This window comes from Ipomoea nil, unplaced genomic scaffold (assembly GCF_001879475.1).
Source record: "Ipomoea nil cultivar Tokyo-kokei standard unplaced genomic scaffold, Asagao_1.1 scaffold1421, whole genome shotgun sequence".
Taxonomy (NCBI): Eukaryota; Viridiplantae; Streptophyta; class Magnoliopsida; order Solanales; family Convolvulaceae; genus Ipomoea; species Ipomoea nil.
In genome coordinates, this window is record NW_017617849.1 from 2013328 (window position 1) to 2032905 (window position 19578).

Genomic DNA, 19578 nt, shown 5'->3' on the forward strand with positions numbered 1-19578 from the left:
TTTAACATTACCTTTGGACAATTTAAGTGTACAAATCAATGTAATAATGTGAAAAAGCAAGGATCGAACCCACTGGGAATTGCAACGGTGCAATTTAATAAGTTAAAAGAGTGGAAAGAAAGAAATCAAATAAAGTTGCAATTATTGAGTAAATTAAACCAAATGAAGAAAACTTAGGAAAATAAAATACTCCTTAATAAAAAAAAAAAAGGACTATGAACATGAATCAATTACCATTACGTGTTTTGCAGATCAATCTAATTTTGTCAATCAATTAATGATTAATTCTTTTCTTTAATATGATAATTTCATATGGCATCCAGAGTAAATCAAATGCTTTAACCATTAATGTACTAAGATACTTATCTAAACAATTAAAACTCATTAAGCCTAAAAGAACTACGGAATACCCGGTTTGAGAACCAACTAAACAATGTGATAAGACAACCAAATTATTCATTCATTTATCCTCAATTGATTCCCTCAAATAGAAGAATTAAAAGCTAAATTGGTGAGATTCAACTTGAAAGCGGGGCGTTATCATTGTAAAATTAAAGGCTGACCTGATCTGAGAGGGCTGCAAAATCAGTACGTAAGTAATGCATTTGGACCACTGCACTGCACGCCGCTCTCTGCCTGCAGCCTTGAATTGTACTGTACTGTCTTCCTTGATATGCTGCGTGCTTTAATTTGCAATATAATGCAGCTAGCTGTCTCCTTCTTTGAATTGCCCACTGCCATCTTTTACAGCTCAATTCTAGGGTTTGCATGCATTATTGCGCTTAACGTGGTCCTGGGACTATATATATATGCTGCGCGCCAAAACCATACAATAATTGACACTAAGGTTTGCAGCATGCATGCGTTGATCAACCAATTTATCTAATGTACATCACGATTCACGACCCTAATGAAGTCAACACATGACTGTCTTTACAAAATTAAATCTATTCCACCATAAAAAAATAATTAAGTAAAAGGATAAATTGGATGAAAAACAAAATCCATATATAAAAGCAATATTGGAAAGAGATTAAAAAGGGAAAACTTATCTATTAGTATGGAAACATCATGACTTACAATGTTGAATAACTTTGAAAATGAATATTAAATCTCATAAATTAACCTTATTTTAAGTGAAGGGATGAATGAGTTGTTGTTGTTGTTGTTGTTGTTGTTGTTGTTGTTGTTGTTGTTGTTGTTGTTGTTGTTGTTGTTGTTGTTGTTGTGAATGCTATTGGCTCTATTACAATACAATGTATTATTTGTTTATAGATATTTTCTATCTTACTGAAGCACAAAGAGAAAGAATCAATACCCTCACATTGGGGTTCAAACTTGAGAGTGTGAGACCTCTCATTTGAGGGCCACAGTTATGCCGCTTGATCACAAGGTCTTTGGCAGATGAATGAGTTCTTAAAGCACCTCAAATGAAAGTTTTTGGAGGTTTCTTTGCTAACTCAAAAACTTTCATCGGAGTTTTTCACCATCAAGAAGGCATGATTTGGCAAAATCCCAAAAACCTACTTGTATTGCGACAATTGATTTTTCGAAGGGAATTTTTTTTTTTAAAAAAAAAAAAAAGAAAAAAGAAAAAAAATGCTCTTGGGAGATACACAAAGATTGAATTTATAACTTATTTTAAACTACAAATAAACTATAAGTTCTGTTTGTTAAAATATGAGGAGCTTAAAATAATAGTTTATTTTTGAAACGTTATTTAACTTTACTTCAAGTAGTTTTTCAAAATAAACTCCTTATTTTTTATTTTATTTTTTCATTTTATCTTTATTAATTTACAAAAATGACACAATCTGTTAGGAACAGATGTATTTAAATTTCGATGATACCAAACTAGAAAGGTAGACCCCTCTTTTACTTTCGTTCTTTCGTGTTAGACGAAAGCAGTCTCAACTCACCTTGTGATTCGGTTAAGAAACACATTTACACGAATCTGAGTTGAGTTTAGTAAATTAGGTCTACCTAAAGAAGATAAGATTAAGAGAAGGCCGAGAGAACAACTTAGACCGAAACATGGATGAGTCTAACTCTCGTGTAAACGTCAAATGGTAAGAAAGATCATTTGACTAAAAGGAAGACGAAAGAAAAGGATAACTGTTCGTTCCCGAGACAAAAAGTCTAAGTCAGACTTAAATAGACAATTTCTACATAAGAACAAGAAGAATGTTTGTCTATGCCTCACAGCTAGGCAATCATCCTAGACAAAAGGAGTCCTAGAAATGATATTCACAAAAATCAAGAAGCATTAAATGATTTGTACCATTGTCAGTGAAAAAGGACAAAAGGACAAGCAACTTTTGCCACCAACGGCTACACAGTACAGCTGAATCAAATGCTTCATGCCCAATGGTTATCACACACTGATTAATAGGTTTGAATCACCATCTCCCTCCAATAGGTAGATTTTCTTCTCCTATTAATACCTCTCTTCTTCACTGAAGAAGGTGCTGATTTTCAACTGATTCAATCTTAAAGAAAAGCTCTTCAAACAAGTGCTATCCAAAAGCTTTCATCAACCAGTGTGTGATTGTGAAGTTTTTCAAAGAGACAACTCATCCAGATTTTATACTTCACAGCTTGAAGAAGTCTTGCATCTTTTACAAAAGGAATCATACATCAACAAGTCAAGACTTCAAACAGTTGGAGGATTTCATTATTCCTTTCCAACCCTCAACTCTGAAGAAGAAGTTGATAGAGGCGGATTAATATAAACTCGAGGAGTTGAAAAATCTACACAAGTGGCTGTCCGACTTAGTGATCAAGGAAGCTAGCTTGTTTAGTTTGTACTAGGAGTGATAGTGCAAACCTTTCACGAGTTGTGAAAGAAGAGTGGAGTAGGCTTTGTTAATAGTCGAACCACTATAAAAATCTCTCACTCACTCTCTCATTACTTTCGTTTAACTATCTATCTGGCATTGCATTCATATTGAACAAACCCTAAGATTTCCATATTCAACTTGTGCAAACTTTAAATTAAAACAAACTTGATAATGTTAATTGCCACGTAAGCGGTAATTAAGTAAATACGAGACCAATTAAAGCAAGTAAATAACTCTTATTGATCACTGTGAAGGCCCTAAGTACAATGTACTTGGTTGCTCTGAGCATCGACTGACTGCGGTCGAGATTCTCTAACAACAACCTATCGATCGTCCAAAAGTCCTACACACTGTAGCTATCGCGGGTATTTATAGCCGCGGAGCCGGAGACACAAATCCGGCCGTTCGGCATGCCTCCCACGTAGCAACCACGTGTCGTTGTCCCGGGTGCCCTGCCTGTCAACGCGTGGAGCCGCCACGTGTCCCTCGTCAGCTCTCTCGCCAAAGGGCTACCGCTCGGTGGTCGACACTGCCGCTCGGGCAACTCCCGGTCGGATCCCGACCGAGTTCTTCACAAGAAACCCGACCTGTTACCTGCAAAGACAAGAAGACAAAGACAAAGGCACACCGGCCGGGGTAAAGCTATGTCGGTCGGGATATTCCCTACCAAAACTCATATTTTTCGCTGTGTACAAATTCCGAAAGGAACTGTTTTTAAAATTCGAGTTGAGTTTATTCAAGCCCCCCCCCCTCCCCCCCCCCACCCCTCTAGACTCTCTTTCGACCCTACCGGGACCAACACAATCTACTCTTTATTAATCAAAATATGAATATTTTGATTTATCCTTTTATGTTTTTTTTTTTACACTTATAATTCAATAATTAATTTTATCAAGCATTTTAATTTCAATTAATTAACTTACTGGCTACTTTATGAACAGATACTACAATGTAATAGAGCCATTAACATTAAAAAAAAAAAAAACTTACTGACTACTTTAACTTTTCAACTAGGCGTGCCAAATAGAACATTCAAAGTGGTTGCTAATTACTTGGCGACCATCATTTTTTTTTTTTTTTTTTTTTTTTTTTTTTTTTTTTTGTCATTGTGGCAACGATCTTTATATATGTATTTAAAATTTTAATTATACATTGGAATTAAATTTATAGTAATTTTTTTAAATAGTTGACGATTTTAATTAAATTATAAATTATAATAATTAAAATTACAATTAGAAATTAGAAACGATAATAAATAAATAAAAGATAATCCATGTGGAGTGAGCTAGCCTACAAAAAATTGAAAAAACAAATTAAAGAAGTGAGAATTTTTGATAGAAAAGAAAAATAATGAAGGCTGATGTGAAATGGTTGGATTAAAAAAATTGAGAAAAACCATCGACTTAATTAATTGCTCTTAAAATATGTCAAAAAGATATGCTTAACACTATTAAAAGCACCAAATTCACACCATGTAAAGACTGCTCTAAGGCTAACTCGAAAGAATGAAATTTACAAAGTGACATAGATAAATAAGTGGATTTTTTTTTTTTTTTTCAAAATATTTTGTGTGTTTAGGTGTATAACAAGCTTGCTAAGTATATAAAAGACTATCACATGGCATTCTTTTTGTACTTTATTTATTTACTTCTATTATTTTGTTATTTTACTATATTGTGATCTCATAGTGGAGTTATTTTTGAAAGTGAGAGAGTATTGAAGCAATATAAATAAAATAGTAAATGAATTACAAATTTAATAATGTGGTGATAATATTCATTTTTGAAGATGATAGAGTATTCCGGAGATAAAAATAACCTAAGCAATCCCTTTAGCATCATTTTCCAAAAATATCCTCGTGGTAACTTTAATACTAAAATAATATAAAGTTTTACAAACTATTGCCTTTCCTATATGCTATCTAAGAGTAAGTTTCGGCTAATGTGATATTATTATATTTAATTATATTTTTAATTAATGCAAAGCTCAACTTCTTATATACACGAGTAGAGTACACACAATTCAATAAAAATTCAGTTAATAAATAGAATTTGATAAATTTTATATTTTTAATTAATAATTATCGAAGACCTGGTGGTCGAGTAGTATAACTATGAGTGAAAAGTCGCAGTTATACTGCTTGACCATAAAACCTTTGCACTACATCATTCTTTGATTCCCTCTAATTTAGATCGTACGTTTTTCAAGCACCTATTAGGAAGTGACGAATATGTTATACCCATGACCCGACACGGGGTAGTAACATGGAGCCGAAGCACCACGTTGGAGTCCAAAAGCACCCGGCCCAAAACACCATGGAGGTACCCCGACTCGAGCTGAGCTACGTGGGGCTCGGATTGGGTGGCACGACCCTACTCAAGCTCGGGACCCGACCCGACTCGATCCGCTCGGGTCCCCAGTCAAAGAGTGATCTAACCGTCCCTTTTTAGGGGGAGCGGTTGGTGGGTTTGTTACATAAAAAGACCCCGACCTCACCTTGTTAGGACATCTAATAACTACTTATTATTCTACACACTTTGTCTTATTAAATCCTTATAATAGTCAATTTCACGGCATTTAATATAATACACGATCTCACGACCTTTACGAGGTCGTTCTATATTATTTATTTATTATTTATTTTACGTTCCTACTCAGTTCTATATTATTTATTTATTATTTATTTTACGTTTCTACCCAAATTTATTAATTCGTGGTCCAACCAGTTAATTAAATCTATCTGGAAGCAATCTATTATCCATTCCAAACACAACATACATGCCATTTATTTCACGATTTTAAAACTCATAATACATTATTGATACACTCTAATCAGAACCCAAGATTTTTAGCAAGACATACAGCACGCAAGCCATGGCACCTTGGAACTAATTTGTTAATACTATATATATTATGTTGACAGAAACCTCAGCTTAAAGTTCATAAGCTGGAAACAAAGCCTTGGAAGGGTCGGCGAGGTCTAGGAAGAGGTAAGCCATGCCTCCAATGCCCTCAAACAGCGAGAAAGGGTGATCACCGCGCTGCATAATCCCATCTGTTATAAGTGTATGAGCTCTGTCATGCAGGAAACAACCAAATGCCTTTGCCCTATACAAGTATTCCTCTTTCCCTGTCAATCGGTAGAGCGAAAGAAACACATAAGCATTTCCACTGATTCCATGGCATATCCCAACTCGCTTCAGTAACCCTCTCTTCCACACCACCTCCCCTGCATCCATTGCTGCTTGCTCAAACTCTTCACTCTCAAAAATCTGTGAACAAGGACCCATATATAGCTGCTTGTAATCTGGAAATTAAAGTTATATTATATATGCTGAAAACCATGTAAATTAATCTTGTTTTCTTACCTTTGCTGCTTTAGTAAGGGTTAAGGCAATGCCAGGGGCGCCATGGCACCAGTGAACAAGATTATCAGCTTCGTCGTCACCCTCAGCTGCAGGATAGTTTCCACTGGGAAACCGGTTCTTGATCATGTAACGCAGCGTGGCCTTGACGTCTTCTTGTTCATCAGGCTTGAGTTCCACCTCCATTAATGCATACATGATTCCTGCAAGCCCGTGGGCTGCTCCCCAGTATCTCCTTCCTTGCCATTCATACATCAAAGGCGATTTCAGGTTTTCCAGTTTCGACAGTTTTCTTCCGGACTTGATAATCTCGTTGGCTATTGCCCTCTTCAACAAAATTTCCACCCATCCAAGGATGTACTTATTAGTTGTTCAGAATGAAATATATATAATTGAACCAGAAAGCTAGCCTTACCATGTGAGAAGAGGACACAGTGCCTTTACCAAGATTCTTGTTCAAGAAAGAACATGCCCACAAATACCCTGCTCTTCCATACAACAATTCATCCGGGAGATCTACCGGAAGCTTAATCTGCAAGTGGTATAATGACACATAGGAAATTCTAAAAATTCATCAAACTGCGAGATGATTCCTTTATATTTACTCGTTACCTCCTTGAATTTTGTTATATAATGATGAAGCAACTCATCATCGCCACAGTGCTTGGCAGCAACCGCACCAAGAGCGTATATACCAGCCTGCCCACATAGGAATGTAACTGGTCTGCAACAACAAAAAAACAAAATAAGACAAGATTTACGTGGTTCAGTAATATGCTTTTATGTCCTGTATGTACATATGAGACACACAAGGGAGATAGAGATAGAGATAGGGTATGTACATACCCAGAAGCATGAGAAGCAGCAGTATCACAAGCCTTGATGATTTGAAGGCAAAGAGAAAGGTCATCGTTATTGCCAGTAACTTGGTAAGCCTTGAGGAGCAAGAAAGCAGTACCCAGAGCGCCGGTGTAGAGGGTGTAGTCCGTCACCCGTCTTCCTCTAGCTCCCCATGTCTCCCTCACAACCTCCAATTCACAATTCATCCATTCCCATAATCATTATATATATAGAACAAATAATAATAAATTCTATATGGAATGATGAAATACATACTTCATCTTTGAGGGTGAGAGCATCCTGTTTAAGCCTCTTAGAGATAGTGTTGTGAGGAAGAGACAGAAGCTTTGCCAGCGAGTCTTTAGTCCCATGAGGCGCTATTTCTTGGACGACCGTAGTGGTCTCAGGGATGAAAGCTGCCATTTCATTGGGGTAGTAACGTTCCTCTGCCATCTCCGATCCCTGCATGTCTAGCTAGCTACTATGCTCTCTGTAATTTGGAGTTGGATATTGTTTATCAATGAAATGAATATATGATAGTAGGGACAGGGGTGAACTGTGGGTGAAGATATACTTAGCCGTCTGTAAGAACCAATGAAGGAATAAGAAAAGACGGTGAAGACTCTTGTAGAAACCATAGGAAGCATCTTTCTGTTTCCAGTTCTCGATAGAACCAAATATAATATGTGGAACGTGTGTAGAATGTCCTTTCTTAACTTATATATATATATACATATATATACTAATTATGTCAATCGGAAGTGCCTGCATAGACAACTCAACTGATTATATTGGTGAAAGTTAAAAAGAATGATCAGGGATCGAGTATTTACCTCCTCTCAGATGCTCTGTTACATTCTTAAGATTTTTAAATCCGTACTAGCTTAGTTCAATGGTTCAGTGAACAGTATTCAGAAGAAAAGACTAAGGTTCAAACTTGAACAGCCCAAATAGTCAAAAGCAAAATCACCACCTTTTTCTTGCTTTGAATTATTGATCATCATACTGTGTCTGCATGCATTGCATTTGCAGCTTAAGCTTGAATTGTCGAGTTTTATATATATTACATTATATTGTAGTCTGGATTTGGAAGACGCTTAGCTTAGCTTGCATTATTATATTGTATGGAAACATTATATTTACAGATGGACGACTACATTCATATATTAGGTAGCTAGGTGGTTTGGGTCCATTGATCAGCCCAGTTAGCTTCACTTCCAACTCGAGGGATGCTGTTAACCCTTGAATACAGATCCACTTTGAAGTTAGCGCCGCATATTACACCTTCACTATCAACCCTCGGCATAGCTCTCATCTTCTTCATTGGATGCTCGAAGCTCATTAGCCCTTTTTCACTGTGGAACATGCACCCTGCAGGGAAGGCTGCAAATGACTTGGCGCAGCCTGCTTTGATGACCTCTATATCATCACAAATCACCACCGATCCATCTGCGCCAATTCCCCAATACAGCTTCACCCCGCCGTCACAACCCTATACACACACACACACATATCCTTCAATCCCACAACATAAAAGACAAGAAAAATCCCATCTTTATTGGCTAACAGACAGACAGACATACCAGGGCGACAAACACGGTTCCTGTCTTGCTGTCATAAATGACAAACGCAAAACTTCCTTCAAGATCCTTCACAACTTGATCAGCCGGATATGGACCACGGTCGCGAAGTGTCCTGTAGGCCTCAATAACTAGCATGGCCTCGTTGCTGGTTTTCGACAGCCCGTACTGCTTTATTTGGGAACACAGGTTGTTCAGGCTCCCCAAAAACAGGCAGTATATGTCATCGTACCCACAAAACATCCTGATATACATCCAAAAACAACTTTGTTAGCAACCTAGTACAAGTCGTCGCCTGAGAGATTCGAACTCTCGCGGGGAATCCCCATGTACTTAGCAGGCACACGCCTTAACCACTCGGCCAAAGCGACAATTGCCTATACGTTTAATTAATTACGTACCTTGGGGTTTGGTGGAAGAAAGAAGAGGCGTGGGGTGGCACATGAACATAAGCAAGAACGGCGGCATCTTCAAAGCTGACACAGCAAGCGTCGGAAGGGTGAGCGGAGAGGAAGTCTTGGAGAGTGGTCTCAGGGAGTTTGGGTTTCTGGGTTCTATACTCAGAAGCTGGGCTCTTCAGCTCTTCTGGCGGGTGAGCAAAAGCTTTGTGAAATATAGCCAACATTTTTTTTTAAATTAATATGGTTTAGTAAGATGGAAGGAAGAGGAGGAGTGTACATGTCACTCTGTCTCGGGTATTTATAGTCCCAGTCTTCGACGATTACGATGTGCCCGCAGCGCAGCGTACGCAAAATGTGGGCGACGACCAAAATACAAATAAACATAGTTATGAATATCATCGATAGGTCCGCATGAACAGTTCAACTAATCATAGAGGTGAAAGTTTAAAAAAAATGCTCAAAAAATTTTATCAACTGTAAATCTATAGTAATGTGAAAGTAACTTTTTAAAGTGATAAAGACTTCTTACACACAGTAAATAAAAATTTAATCTTTGTGTATATGTTTTAGGGTTAGAGTTCAACCTTTAGAAAAATGAATATCATCAATAGTAATAACATGTGTAAATTACAACCTCAGCTCGATCATTAATAATCGGATGTTTATGTTTATCCAGAAAGGATAGGGATAGGGTGAGAATGAATCATTCACTCTGACTTCCCACCATGAATTGCCGCTGTTATTTAACAATCCTGTGGATGCTTTTTTCATTTATTTCCAAATTCCAATGCTACCTTATCTCTCCACATACTTTTTTCCCCATTTTGGATAACGTTGCCAACGTAGTTACGTAACCTCTTATATGTCCGTGTCCACAATAATATTTACGTTTGGAAAATTTTGTATTGTAGCATGATGATTCCAAGTTGACAAGCAAGTTCATGTTGGCTTCCGCCCGGGTTACTCATATCAGTTTGGTTATGTACTCCATATATTAAATTCTTCTGCCAACTATTATGTTATGTCATGCGATAAAACTTTTATTACCATTTTAAATTATAATTATTACAAAATTGAACACTGGTTGGAGAGACATTGATTTGTTGAATTCAAAAAGATTGAAAAATTATAAAACAAATATTACGTAATACTTTATAAAAAATCACAAAGGTTTCAAATAACAAAAAATCAATATTCTCAATGTGTTGCATCTATATTAAGTGAACTTAATTATGTGCTCTTCAATTTGATATTATATGCTCGTCTACTTACTTGGTGTTGAAAAATTAGCTTAAAATGGCATATTAAGTGACTATTTTGTGGTACAATTATCAGTGGGGTCCACTTTCGATTTGGGTCGGGTCAAAGTGGATTCAGATTCTTCGTAGTAAGACGAAGAGATTGATATATTGTACGCTCAAAATGGATAATGGGTGAATGAGATATTGATTCTCAAAGTAGACTCATTTGAGTTGGGAAATGAAGGGAAAATAGTAGACTTTGTCCCACATTGGTTTGGAAACAAGATTTGCCCCCTTATATTAGAGGTGGCCAAAACCCAGGCCCGGGCCGGGCCTCGGTTAACATTGCTCGGGACCGGCCCACAATGTTCAGGGCCGGTCCTATGCCGGGCCTAGTCCGGGTCAGTCCCGGGCCTCTTGTGGGCCGATCCCGAGCTAGGCCCGGAATTTTTTATATATTTTTTTTAAATATATAATTTTTATAAGTTGAAATATTTTTGTTTGAAATGAGATTTGAACCCTCAACTTTTGTGTTGTCAAATTAAGTTCTTTCCAATTAAGCTAATTCAACCTCTTGTTACATTAATAATTGTTAATACTTTAATATCATTTAAACTTGTAGTCTTGTACTATAAATCTAGTATCCAATTTATTTAAGACTTAATATTATTTGATAACTTATAAATATTATTTACTCACTAAATTTTATTGATAAATTAAAATTTATAAAAGACTTTTAAATTAAGTTTACTCTTAATTTAAGTTCTTTCCAATTAAGTTTATTAATCTCAAAATTAAAAATTAACACAATTTTCTACTAAATTAAATTTTATAAATGACTTTAATATCATTTAAACTTGTAGTCTTGTACTAGTATCCAATTTATATAAGACTTAATATTATTTGATAACTTATAAGTATTATAGTTTATAAATTTCATTTGATTTTTTACTCACTAAATTTTATTTATATAAGACTTAATATTATTTGATAACTTATAAGTATTATAAAATGTATTATAGTTTATAAATTTCATTTGATTTTTTACTCACTTAATATCAAAAATTAATAAAAGACTTCTAAATTGGGTTTGCTCTTAATATTGAGAAACATTAAGATGCCTACGTATCCTCAATAATTTAGAGGAATCAAAACCCACGTAGTTCTTTATTTTTATAATCATTTAGAAAAATAATTGGGCTTGCTCTTAATATTGTAAAAAATTAAGATGCCTACGTATCCTCAATAATTTAGAGGAATCAAAGCCCTCGTAATTCTTGGTACGTACCTCATTTGATTAGCTCATTTTCATTCTTGATCGGAAGTACCGGCGGAGGTTGCACGAGAACTAGCATTAGGCGTGGCTTCACATGATGTATTCATGGCCAACCATTCATCTATTTCATCTTCTTCCATTAGTGCAAGTTGATCTTGAGTGCGTTCTTCGGCAGCGTCCCAATCCTTCTTCATGACACAAATTTTGATGGAATCCGGTGCCAAACTTGATCTTTTATCGTCTAATACTCTCTTGCCGGCACTAAAAGCAGACTCGGATGCAACTGTTGAAGCAGGACATGCAAAAATATCCTTTGCAATTTTTGACAAAATAGGAAATTTTGTTTCGTTTCCTTTCCAAAATGTTAGTATATGAAAATCATCATTTATTTCAAAATTACAAGACAAATATGTATCTATTTCAGAAGAATTACCACTACCACTACCACTACCCTTTGATTTTTTTAATATTGTTGAAACAATAGGATTATGCCACTTACTCTTACGGACAACAACGGGATCAACAGATTGTGGTGCATAAATCGAATAATATTCTTCATATAAAGTTTTTAACAAATACGAACAATCATTAATATACGTTTGAACACGTTCAACATAGTTTGGAAAATTCAAAGAGTTATAATAAAAATCTAATAAACTATTTAATCCATTTAAACCCACATTTGGATCAAGAATAGCAGCTAAACCATAGATATAAGGAATATCACTAAAATATGATACAAATTTATTTATCATATTTTTAACTAAATCAGACAAAATAGGATCTACAATAAAAGAAGTAAGAGTACTAACAATTGTAATGCATTCAGTTACAACTAAATGAACGTTAGGCTCATAAACTAAAGAAAATGATTTTGTAGCACTATCAAATGATTGAAGAATTGCACAAACATTACTAGCTACTTCCCAATGTTGAGCTGTAATTACGCAAGCATCACTACTTTGATTACTATTATACAAAATAGTTATTACCTCATGATATGGAGCAGTTTCACATAACAATTTATATGTAGAATTCCATCTAGTAGGTGTATCCAAACTAAAATGTATTTTATCTAGACCATGTTGTTCACACAATACTTTAAATTCATTTTTTTTTGTTTCTATTGTATCTAAGCCATTTAACACATTTTCTAATCGGTTCAACTAAACCACTCAAGCTATTTAGTCCTTCTTGAACACATAAATTTAAAACATGAGCACAACATCTAATATGCAATAATTTACCACTAACAGGTAAAGATAAGCTTTGAAGTAAATAATCTATAGATCTAGTATTAGAAGAAGCATTATCTAAAAAAATTGAAAAAACTTTATTTCTTAATTCAAACTCATCCAAAACATTTATTATTCGTTCTTTTAAATTAAAAGCAGTATGAGATTCTTCCATTAATTCAAAACCGATAATTCTTTTTTGGAGTATCCAATTATTATCTATCCAATGACAAGTAACACAAATATATGGTTCACTTGAGGAGTTGTCCAAGTATCACTAGTTAATGCAACACGACCATTAAAATTTGCAAAATAATTAATTAACATAACTTTTGACATATGAAAACTTTTATAGATAGCATGTTTTAAAGTATTTCTTGGTACTTTTTTATATTGTGGTTGTAAAGTTTTTTTAACAAATCTTTCAAAATGAGGACTTTCGGATTGACTAAAAGGTAATTCATCACTAATTATAAATCTACCAAATTCATCAATCATTGTTTCTCGTGAATAAGTAAAAATACCTCCGCCGGGGTAGCATACCCGGAAATTTGTGTTTGTCCTCTCTCGAGTTGTCCTTCATCATTTCTCAAATTGTGGCAAGAAGTCAAGTGCCTACTAAGAGTTCCGGTGCCACTTGATCCGGATTGCCAAGAAAATGGTTTTTGACTCCTCTTCATATTTGCACATATTTTACAACTTACTGTATATCGATTGGAGGATCCTTCAATGAGTGTTTTTTCATAGTGTTGCCAAACCCATGATGTTTGTTTCTTCCCCCCTTCCGTTGGAGGAATAGGAGGAAGATTGCCGTCACCTTGAGTAGAAACAAATTGATGTTGATCAATTTGTTGTGAATCTCCTCCTACATTAGAAAAATCAATTGGCCTCTTACCGGGATTGCCACTATAAGCCATATGATATTAGGAGTATAAGAATTAAAAATATAGGACAAATATTTTTTTTAACAAAAAAATATAAGACTAATATTTTATTTTGAACACACAAAAATGTAGGACTAATATAAGATTATAAGAATTAAAAATATAGGATATTATAAGAAATTAAAAATATATAAATTGAAATTGAAAATTTGAAGTATTGAAATTTGAGAGGTTGGAAGAAATTAAAGAATGAAAATAAATAATAAGAGTAATAAAATTTGTAAAGATTAAGAGAATATATGGAGAATTGTTGTGAGTAGAAGTAAGAGAGTGTAGGATTGAGAATTTTGGTGTGATAAAAATGAATTGAGTAAGGGTATTTATAGAGTTTATTAATTTAAAAATAATAATAATAATAAAAAAAAAAAAAAAAAAAAAAACTAAACTTCATCCAGTGCAACGGCCAAAAATTTGGCCGTTGAACTGAGGAAGTAGTCTGCCGGAGGCCAGGGCTATGTTAGACCCCTAAATTTCAGACTGTATAACTGGTACTTGGTGCGACCTTGGCCAAGTATTGGAGCTGTACGAGACGGCACAAGGTCAGTACGGGGCTCTGGCTTGGCCTCGTGCGCATGTTGGCAGACTCAGCGCGGCTGGGCGCGGCCTTGGCTCAAAGGCGCGGCGTTTTGTGCGTGGCTTGGCGGGATAGTGCGGGGCTTGGCGCGTTATGACGAGCCGAGTCTAGGCGCGCGGCTTGACGGTTGATGGACGGTTGGCAACCGTCCATAGAAGGCGCTGAGGCATGTGCGCAGCGTGTGAGCGGTTCCGGGGAGTTAGCGCCAGGTGTCCCTTGCACGCGTGCGGCACATGCAGAGCGGTTGTGCGGTTGCGGAGACCAGACTTGGCGGGCTGATTTTGAGGGAGTCTAGACGGTTTTGGCCTTGAGTGCTCTAGATCAGTTTCTAACAGTTTGCTAGGCGGTTGGCATGTAACCGCACCCCCGTGTATAAATACTCCGCCTAAGGCAGCCTGCGTGCTGTGCGAGAGGTGTGAGCTTGAGTGTGTTCCTGTTGTACTTGCGTGAGCTATTTGCAATACAAAGGTTGGCCGTTGGCTGTAACGTGTGTGTGTTGTCTCTTTACGTTGGTCCCTTGTTTTCCCCAAACACTAGCCCGAGAGAGAGTGGTTACAAAGGCTGACTGCCTTGGGTTCGTAGGCAGGCCGAACGGTTTGAACTCGGCTAAGTAAAGCCGCAGGTTCGCCCCGTTTCAATTGGTATCAGAGCCAGGTTAGGCTGATGACTCACCAGCGTAGTACCCTTGCCGGTCTCACGACAGACAGTACGGAGGCCGTAGATGGCAACGGCGGTGGTGGGCACAGGGATGGGTCAGAATCCTCAAAATTGAACGAGGGGACTGGCTCCGTAACCGGGGAAGTTGATGGTGATCTGAAAGAACTATGGGCTCGACACAAGCAACTCGAGGCCCTCATGCACGCACTGCAGGAGGCAGCCCGAGACGACATTGAGACGCTTCGTGAGGAAAATGATGTCCTCAAACAAGATGTGGCGTTGCTGAAGAAGCTCGTGGCTAGCGAGCACAAGGCCGCATCAGGCCGAAGTGTTGGGTTTAAGGTTCCCGAACCTAAACCCTTTGACGGCACCCGCAACGCAAAGCTGTTGGAAAACTTCCTTTGGGACATAGAGGAATATTTTCGGGTTGCAGGGGTGCCGGACAGTGAGAAAGTGGGCATGACAAGCATGTACTTGTCCGGAGACGCGAAGCTATGGTGGCGCTCGCGTGTGGCGGTTGACGCCAGTGCTGGCCGCGAAAGAATCGAATCGTGGGACTTACTCAAGAAGGAATTGAAGTTGCAATTCCTGCCGGGCAATGCAAGTTGGATTGCTCGGGAGGCCCTTCGACGTTTGAGCCAGACAGGAACCCTACGGGATTATGTGAAGACTTTCTCGTCGCTTATGTTAGATATACAAAACATGAGTGATGAGGACAAGTTGTTTAACTTTATGGCTGGCTTACAACCGTGGGCACAGTCTGAGTTGAGGAGGCAAAACGTGAAGGACTTGTCTAGTGCGATTGCTGCGGCGGATGGACTGGTGGATTACAAGACTACGGGTCCTCCAAAGAAAAACGGAGGCCAAGGTCGAAATAATCCCAACCAGCGCAAACCCAATTCCAGCCCTAACTTCAAGAAGAAAGGCGGAGATGGTAAGGCTTCATCCGATGCAAGCAAGCCAAAAGATAAGAGTCAAAAGGGCTGCTGGACTTGTGGTGGTGACCACCTTCAACGAAACTGCCCTAAAGGTTCCAAGGTCACTGCCATAGTCGAGGAGAGTGCGGAAGGAAGTGGTACTGTCCCTGTGAATTGCAGCCCTATGCAATTACTAACGACGATCAGTGCGTCAGCCCCGATTTCTCGAACTCCCGGGTTGATGTACGTGGAGATCTTTGTCAATGGCGTGGGAGTGTTAGCGATGGTTGACACGGGTGCTAGCCATAACTTTGTTTCCGAAAGGTTAGTATCCCACCTAAAGTTAAATTTGGAACAAAATACATCCAAGATCAAAACGGTGAATGCTGCCGCCAGAGGAGTGACTGGCCGGGCAGAAGTAACCATGAAAGTCGGTGATTGGGAGGGCTCCAGCAGCCTCACTGTGATGCCACTAGACGACTTTGACTTGATTCTTGGCTGTGCGTTCTTTGTTGCCGCCAAGGCCGCGGTTATCCCCTACCTTGGTGGAATCATGATCCATGATGAGAATTTCCCTTCATTTGTGAAAGCCGTGAGCGGCAACCAGAATAAACAGTACGGGAAGGGTATAGCCCAGTGTTCGGCTATCCAGATCAACGATGGGTTGAAACGTGGGTATTATACTTACCTTGCTGTTATGTTTGAAATTAAAGGGGATATTTTCCAGGATGTTCCCGAGCCGGTGGTGGAAGTGCTTGAGGAATTCAAGGATGTAATGCCTGCTGAACTTCCAAAAAGACTTCCTCCTAGACGGGCGACGGATCATAAAATTGAACTCGAGCCGGGCACAAGGCCCCCTGCTAAGGCCCCATACCGAATGTCTCCATCCGAATTGGTTGAATTGCGTTCCCAACTGAGTGAGCTACTGGACAGTGGCTTGGTACGGCCGTCCAAAGCCACATATGGTGCTCCAGTACTTTTTCAGAAGAAGCATGACGGATATTTGCGGATGTGTGTGGATTATAGGGCGCTAAACAAGGTCACAATTAAGAACAAGTACCCCATTCCTAATGCTCAGGACTTGTTCGATAAATTGGTGAAGGCTCGATTCTTTACGAAGTTGGACTTGCGTTCTGGGTATTGGCAAGTCAGAATTTATCCTGGAGATGAACCGAAGACTACAATGGTCACAAGGTATGGCTCGTTTGAATACTTGGTGATGCCGTTTGGCTTAACCAATGCCCCTGCTACCTTTTGTAACTTAATGAATGATGTACTCTACGAGTTTCTTGACTACTTTGTTGTAGTGTACCTTGATGATATTGTAATTTATTCTGAAAGTTTAGATGAACATGTGGTTCACCTTAGGGCAGTGTTCCAAAAGTTAAAGGAACATGAACTATATGTAAAGAGGGAAAAGTGTGAATTTTGTAGTCCTGAGATAACGTTCCTTGGACATGTTATAAGTCATGGAAGTATCAAAATGGACAGGGGGAAGGTAGAAGCCATTTTAGATTGGCCTATCCCATGTAATGTTGGTCACTTGCGTTCCTTCTTGGGACTTGCAAATTATTATCGCCGGTTCATTTCGGGTTACTCGAAGACAGTTAACCCCTTGACAGATTTATTGAGAAGAAGCAAGCATGGGTTTGGTCAGGTGCTTGCCAAGGTGCCTTTGAAGACTTGAAGCGGGCAGTGGCTACGAAACCTGTTTTGCGACTGCCTGATTTTTCTGTACCATTTGAGGTACAAACGGATGCCTCAGATCGTGCTATTGGTGGCGTCTTGGTACAGGACGGTCATCCAATTGCCTTTGAAAGTCGAAAGTTAAACGACTGTGAGCAGAGGTACAGTGTGCATGATAAAGAGATGACCGCGGTGGTACACTGTCTGGAAGCTTGGAGGCACTACTTGCTGGGTACTCGGTTCACTGTCGTGACCGACAATGTGGCCAACACCTACTTTAAGTCCCAGAAGAAACTGTCTCCAAAGCAAGCTAGATGGTTGGAGTTTGTTGATGAATTCAATTTCGATTGGGTGCATAGGCCCGGTCGTCATAATACCGTGGCAGATGCACTTAGTCGGAAAGCTGTTGAGGAGTATGTGACTGCCTTGACTCTTGTCCAGACCACAATGGTTGATTTGATTCGTGAACAGGCTAAGAGTGACGCACAATATGTCAGACTTTCGGAACAAGTCCAAACTGGACTGGTTCGAAGGTATTGGCTTGAAGATAGCCTCCTTTTTGGAAAAGGAGGGCGGCTGTATGTGCCAACGGGCGAGCTCCGGCTCAAATTGTTGCAAGAGACCCATGATCCCCAGTGGGCTGGTCATCCCGGCGTGGCACGGATGCAGGCGTTGTTGGGCCGAGATTATGTGTGGCCTAAGATGGAGCAAGATATTGAGGCGTATGTGCGGTCTTGTTTGGTTTGCCAGCAAGACAAGACAGAAAAGAAGAAGGCAGCAGGTTTGCTACAACCTTTGCCCATTCCTAGTAGACCGTGGCAGTCAATTTCCATGGATTTCATCTCGGGATTTCCGAAGGTGAATGGTATGTGCTCTATCTTTGTGATCGTTGATCGGTTTTCCAAGTATGGAGTGTTTGTTGCCGCTCCGGAAAGCTGTACAGCAGAAGTTGCTGCCGGTTTGTTTTTCAGAAATGTTGTCAAGTACTTTGGGTTGCCGGAGGATATTGTAAGTGATCGAGACTCTCGATTCACGGGCAGGTTTTGGACGTCTCTATTTAGTTTACTCGGAAGTGATCTGAAATTTTCCACGGCAAACCATCCTCAGACGGATGGATAGACGGAACGGATGAATGCTTTGTTGGAGGAGTACTTGCGGCATTATGTTACTGCTAGTCAGCGGAATTGGCTGGAGTTGCTAGATTCAGCCCAATTCTGTTACAACTTGCATCAATCATCAGCTACGGGACTGACTCCCTTTGAGTTGGCTATTGGTTTCCAACCCCTTACTCCCCATCAATTGGCTGTAAGGATAGATGGAAAGTGTCCCGCTGCTGTCCGTTTCGCGAAAGGGAAGCAAGAGCTCATTGATGAGGCTCGAGACAGGCTTGCCTTATCACAGAAACAGATGAAAGGACAAGCTGACAAGGGGAGGAGAGATGTGCAATTCCGGATTGGGGAGTTGGTGATGTTGAAGCTTACTCCCCAAATTTGGAAGAAGATTAGTAGCAAGACGGTACATCGGAGTTTGGTTCCGAAGTATGATGGGCCGTTCGAGGTGATGCATAAGGTTGGTGAGGTAGCCTATCGTTTAAAACTGCCTGACCGCCTTAAGATTCATCCAACTTTCCATGTGAGTTTTCTTAAGGGATTCAACCAGGAGGAGTTTGATGCTGCGAGGCAGCAAGTCAAACGCGCTCCGCCAGTAGTCCGGGATCAGTTTGTGAAGCAAGTAGCAAAAATCTTGGACCACCGGATTAAGGGCCGAGGCAAGAAGAGTCAGCGGACGGAGTACCTTGTCCAGTGGGAGGGCGAGGCCGTTGAGGACGCTGCTTGGTTCCGGGGTGCCTTGTTATGGCAGTTTGATGGGAAGATTGATGAGTATTGGAATTCTAGGGGAGAAGTCTCAGTCCCGCCTCCGACGAGGACGTCGGACTCTTCAGGTGGGGGAGGTATGTTAGACCCCTAAATTTCGGACTGTATAACCGGTACTTGGTGCGACCTTGGCCAAGTATTGGAGCTG

General features: G+C 39.1%; 2 protein-coding genes and 1 non-coding gene across 3 annotated transcripts; all 3 read right to left on the bottom strand.

Moving 5' to 3' along the window:
- Nucleotides 1–5581: 5581 nt before the first annotated feature.
- Nucleotides 5582–7769, bottom strand: LOC109187535 (lanC-like protein GCL2). Its single transcript, XM_019337755.1, has 6 exons — nt 7322–7769; nt 7052–7233; nt 6818–6929; nt 6621–6737; nt 6209–6532; nt 5582–6112 (listed from the first exon to the last, which is right to left on the bottom strand). The coding sequence occupies exons 1-6, from the start codon at nt 7511–7513 to the stop codon at nt 5774–5776; spliced, it is 1266 nt and encodes a 421-aa protein (XP_019193300.1). The 5' UTR covers nt 7514–7769; the 3' UTR covers nt 5582–5773.
- A 378-nt stretch (nt 7770–8147) lies between these two features.
- On the bottom strand, nt 8148–9316 carry LOC109187305 (stem-specific protein TSJT1-like). The gene is made up of 3 exons (XM_019337484.1): nt 9027–9316; nt 8629–8869; nt 8148–8537 (listed from the first exon to the last, which is right to left on the bottom strand). The coding sequence occupies exons 1-3, from the start codon at nt 9248–9250 to the stop codon at nt 8220–8222; spliced, it is 783 nt and encodes a 260-aa protein (XP_019193029.1). The 5' UTR covers nt 9251–9316; the 3' UTR covers nt 8148–8219.
- On the bottom strand, nt 8915–8996 carry TRNAS-GCU. The gene has a single exon. It is a non-coding gene; the product is annotated as a tRNA-Ser (tRNA).
- Nucleotides 9317–19578: the final 10262 nt, after the last annotated feature.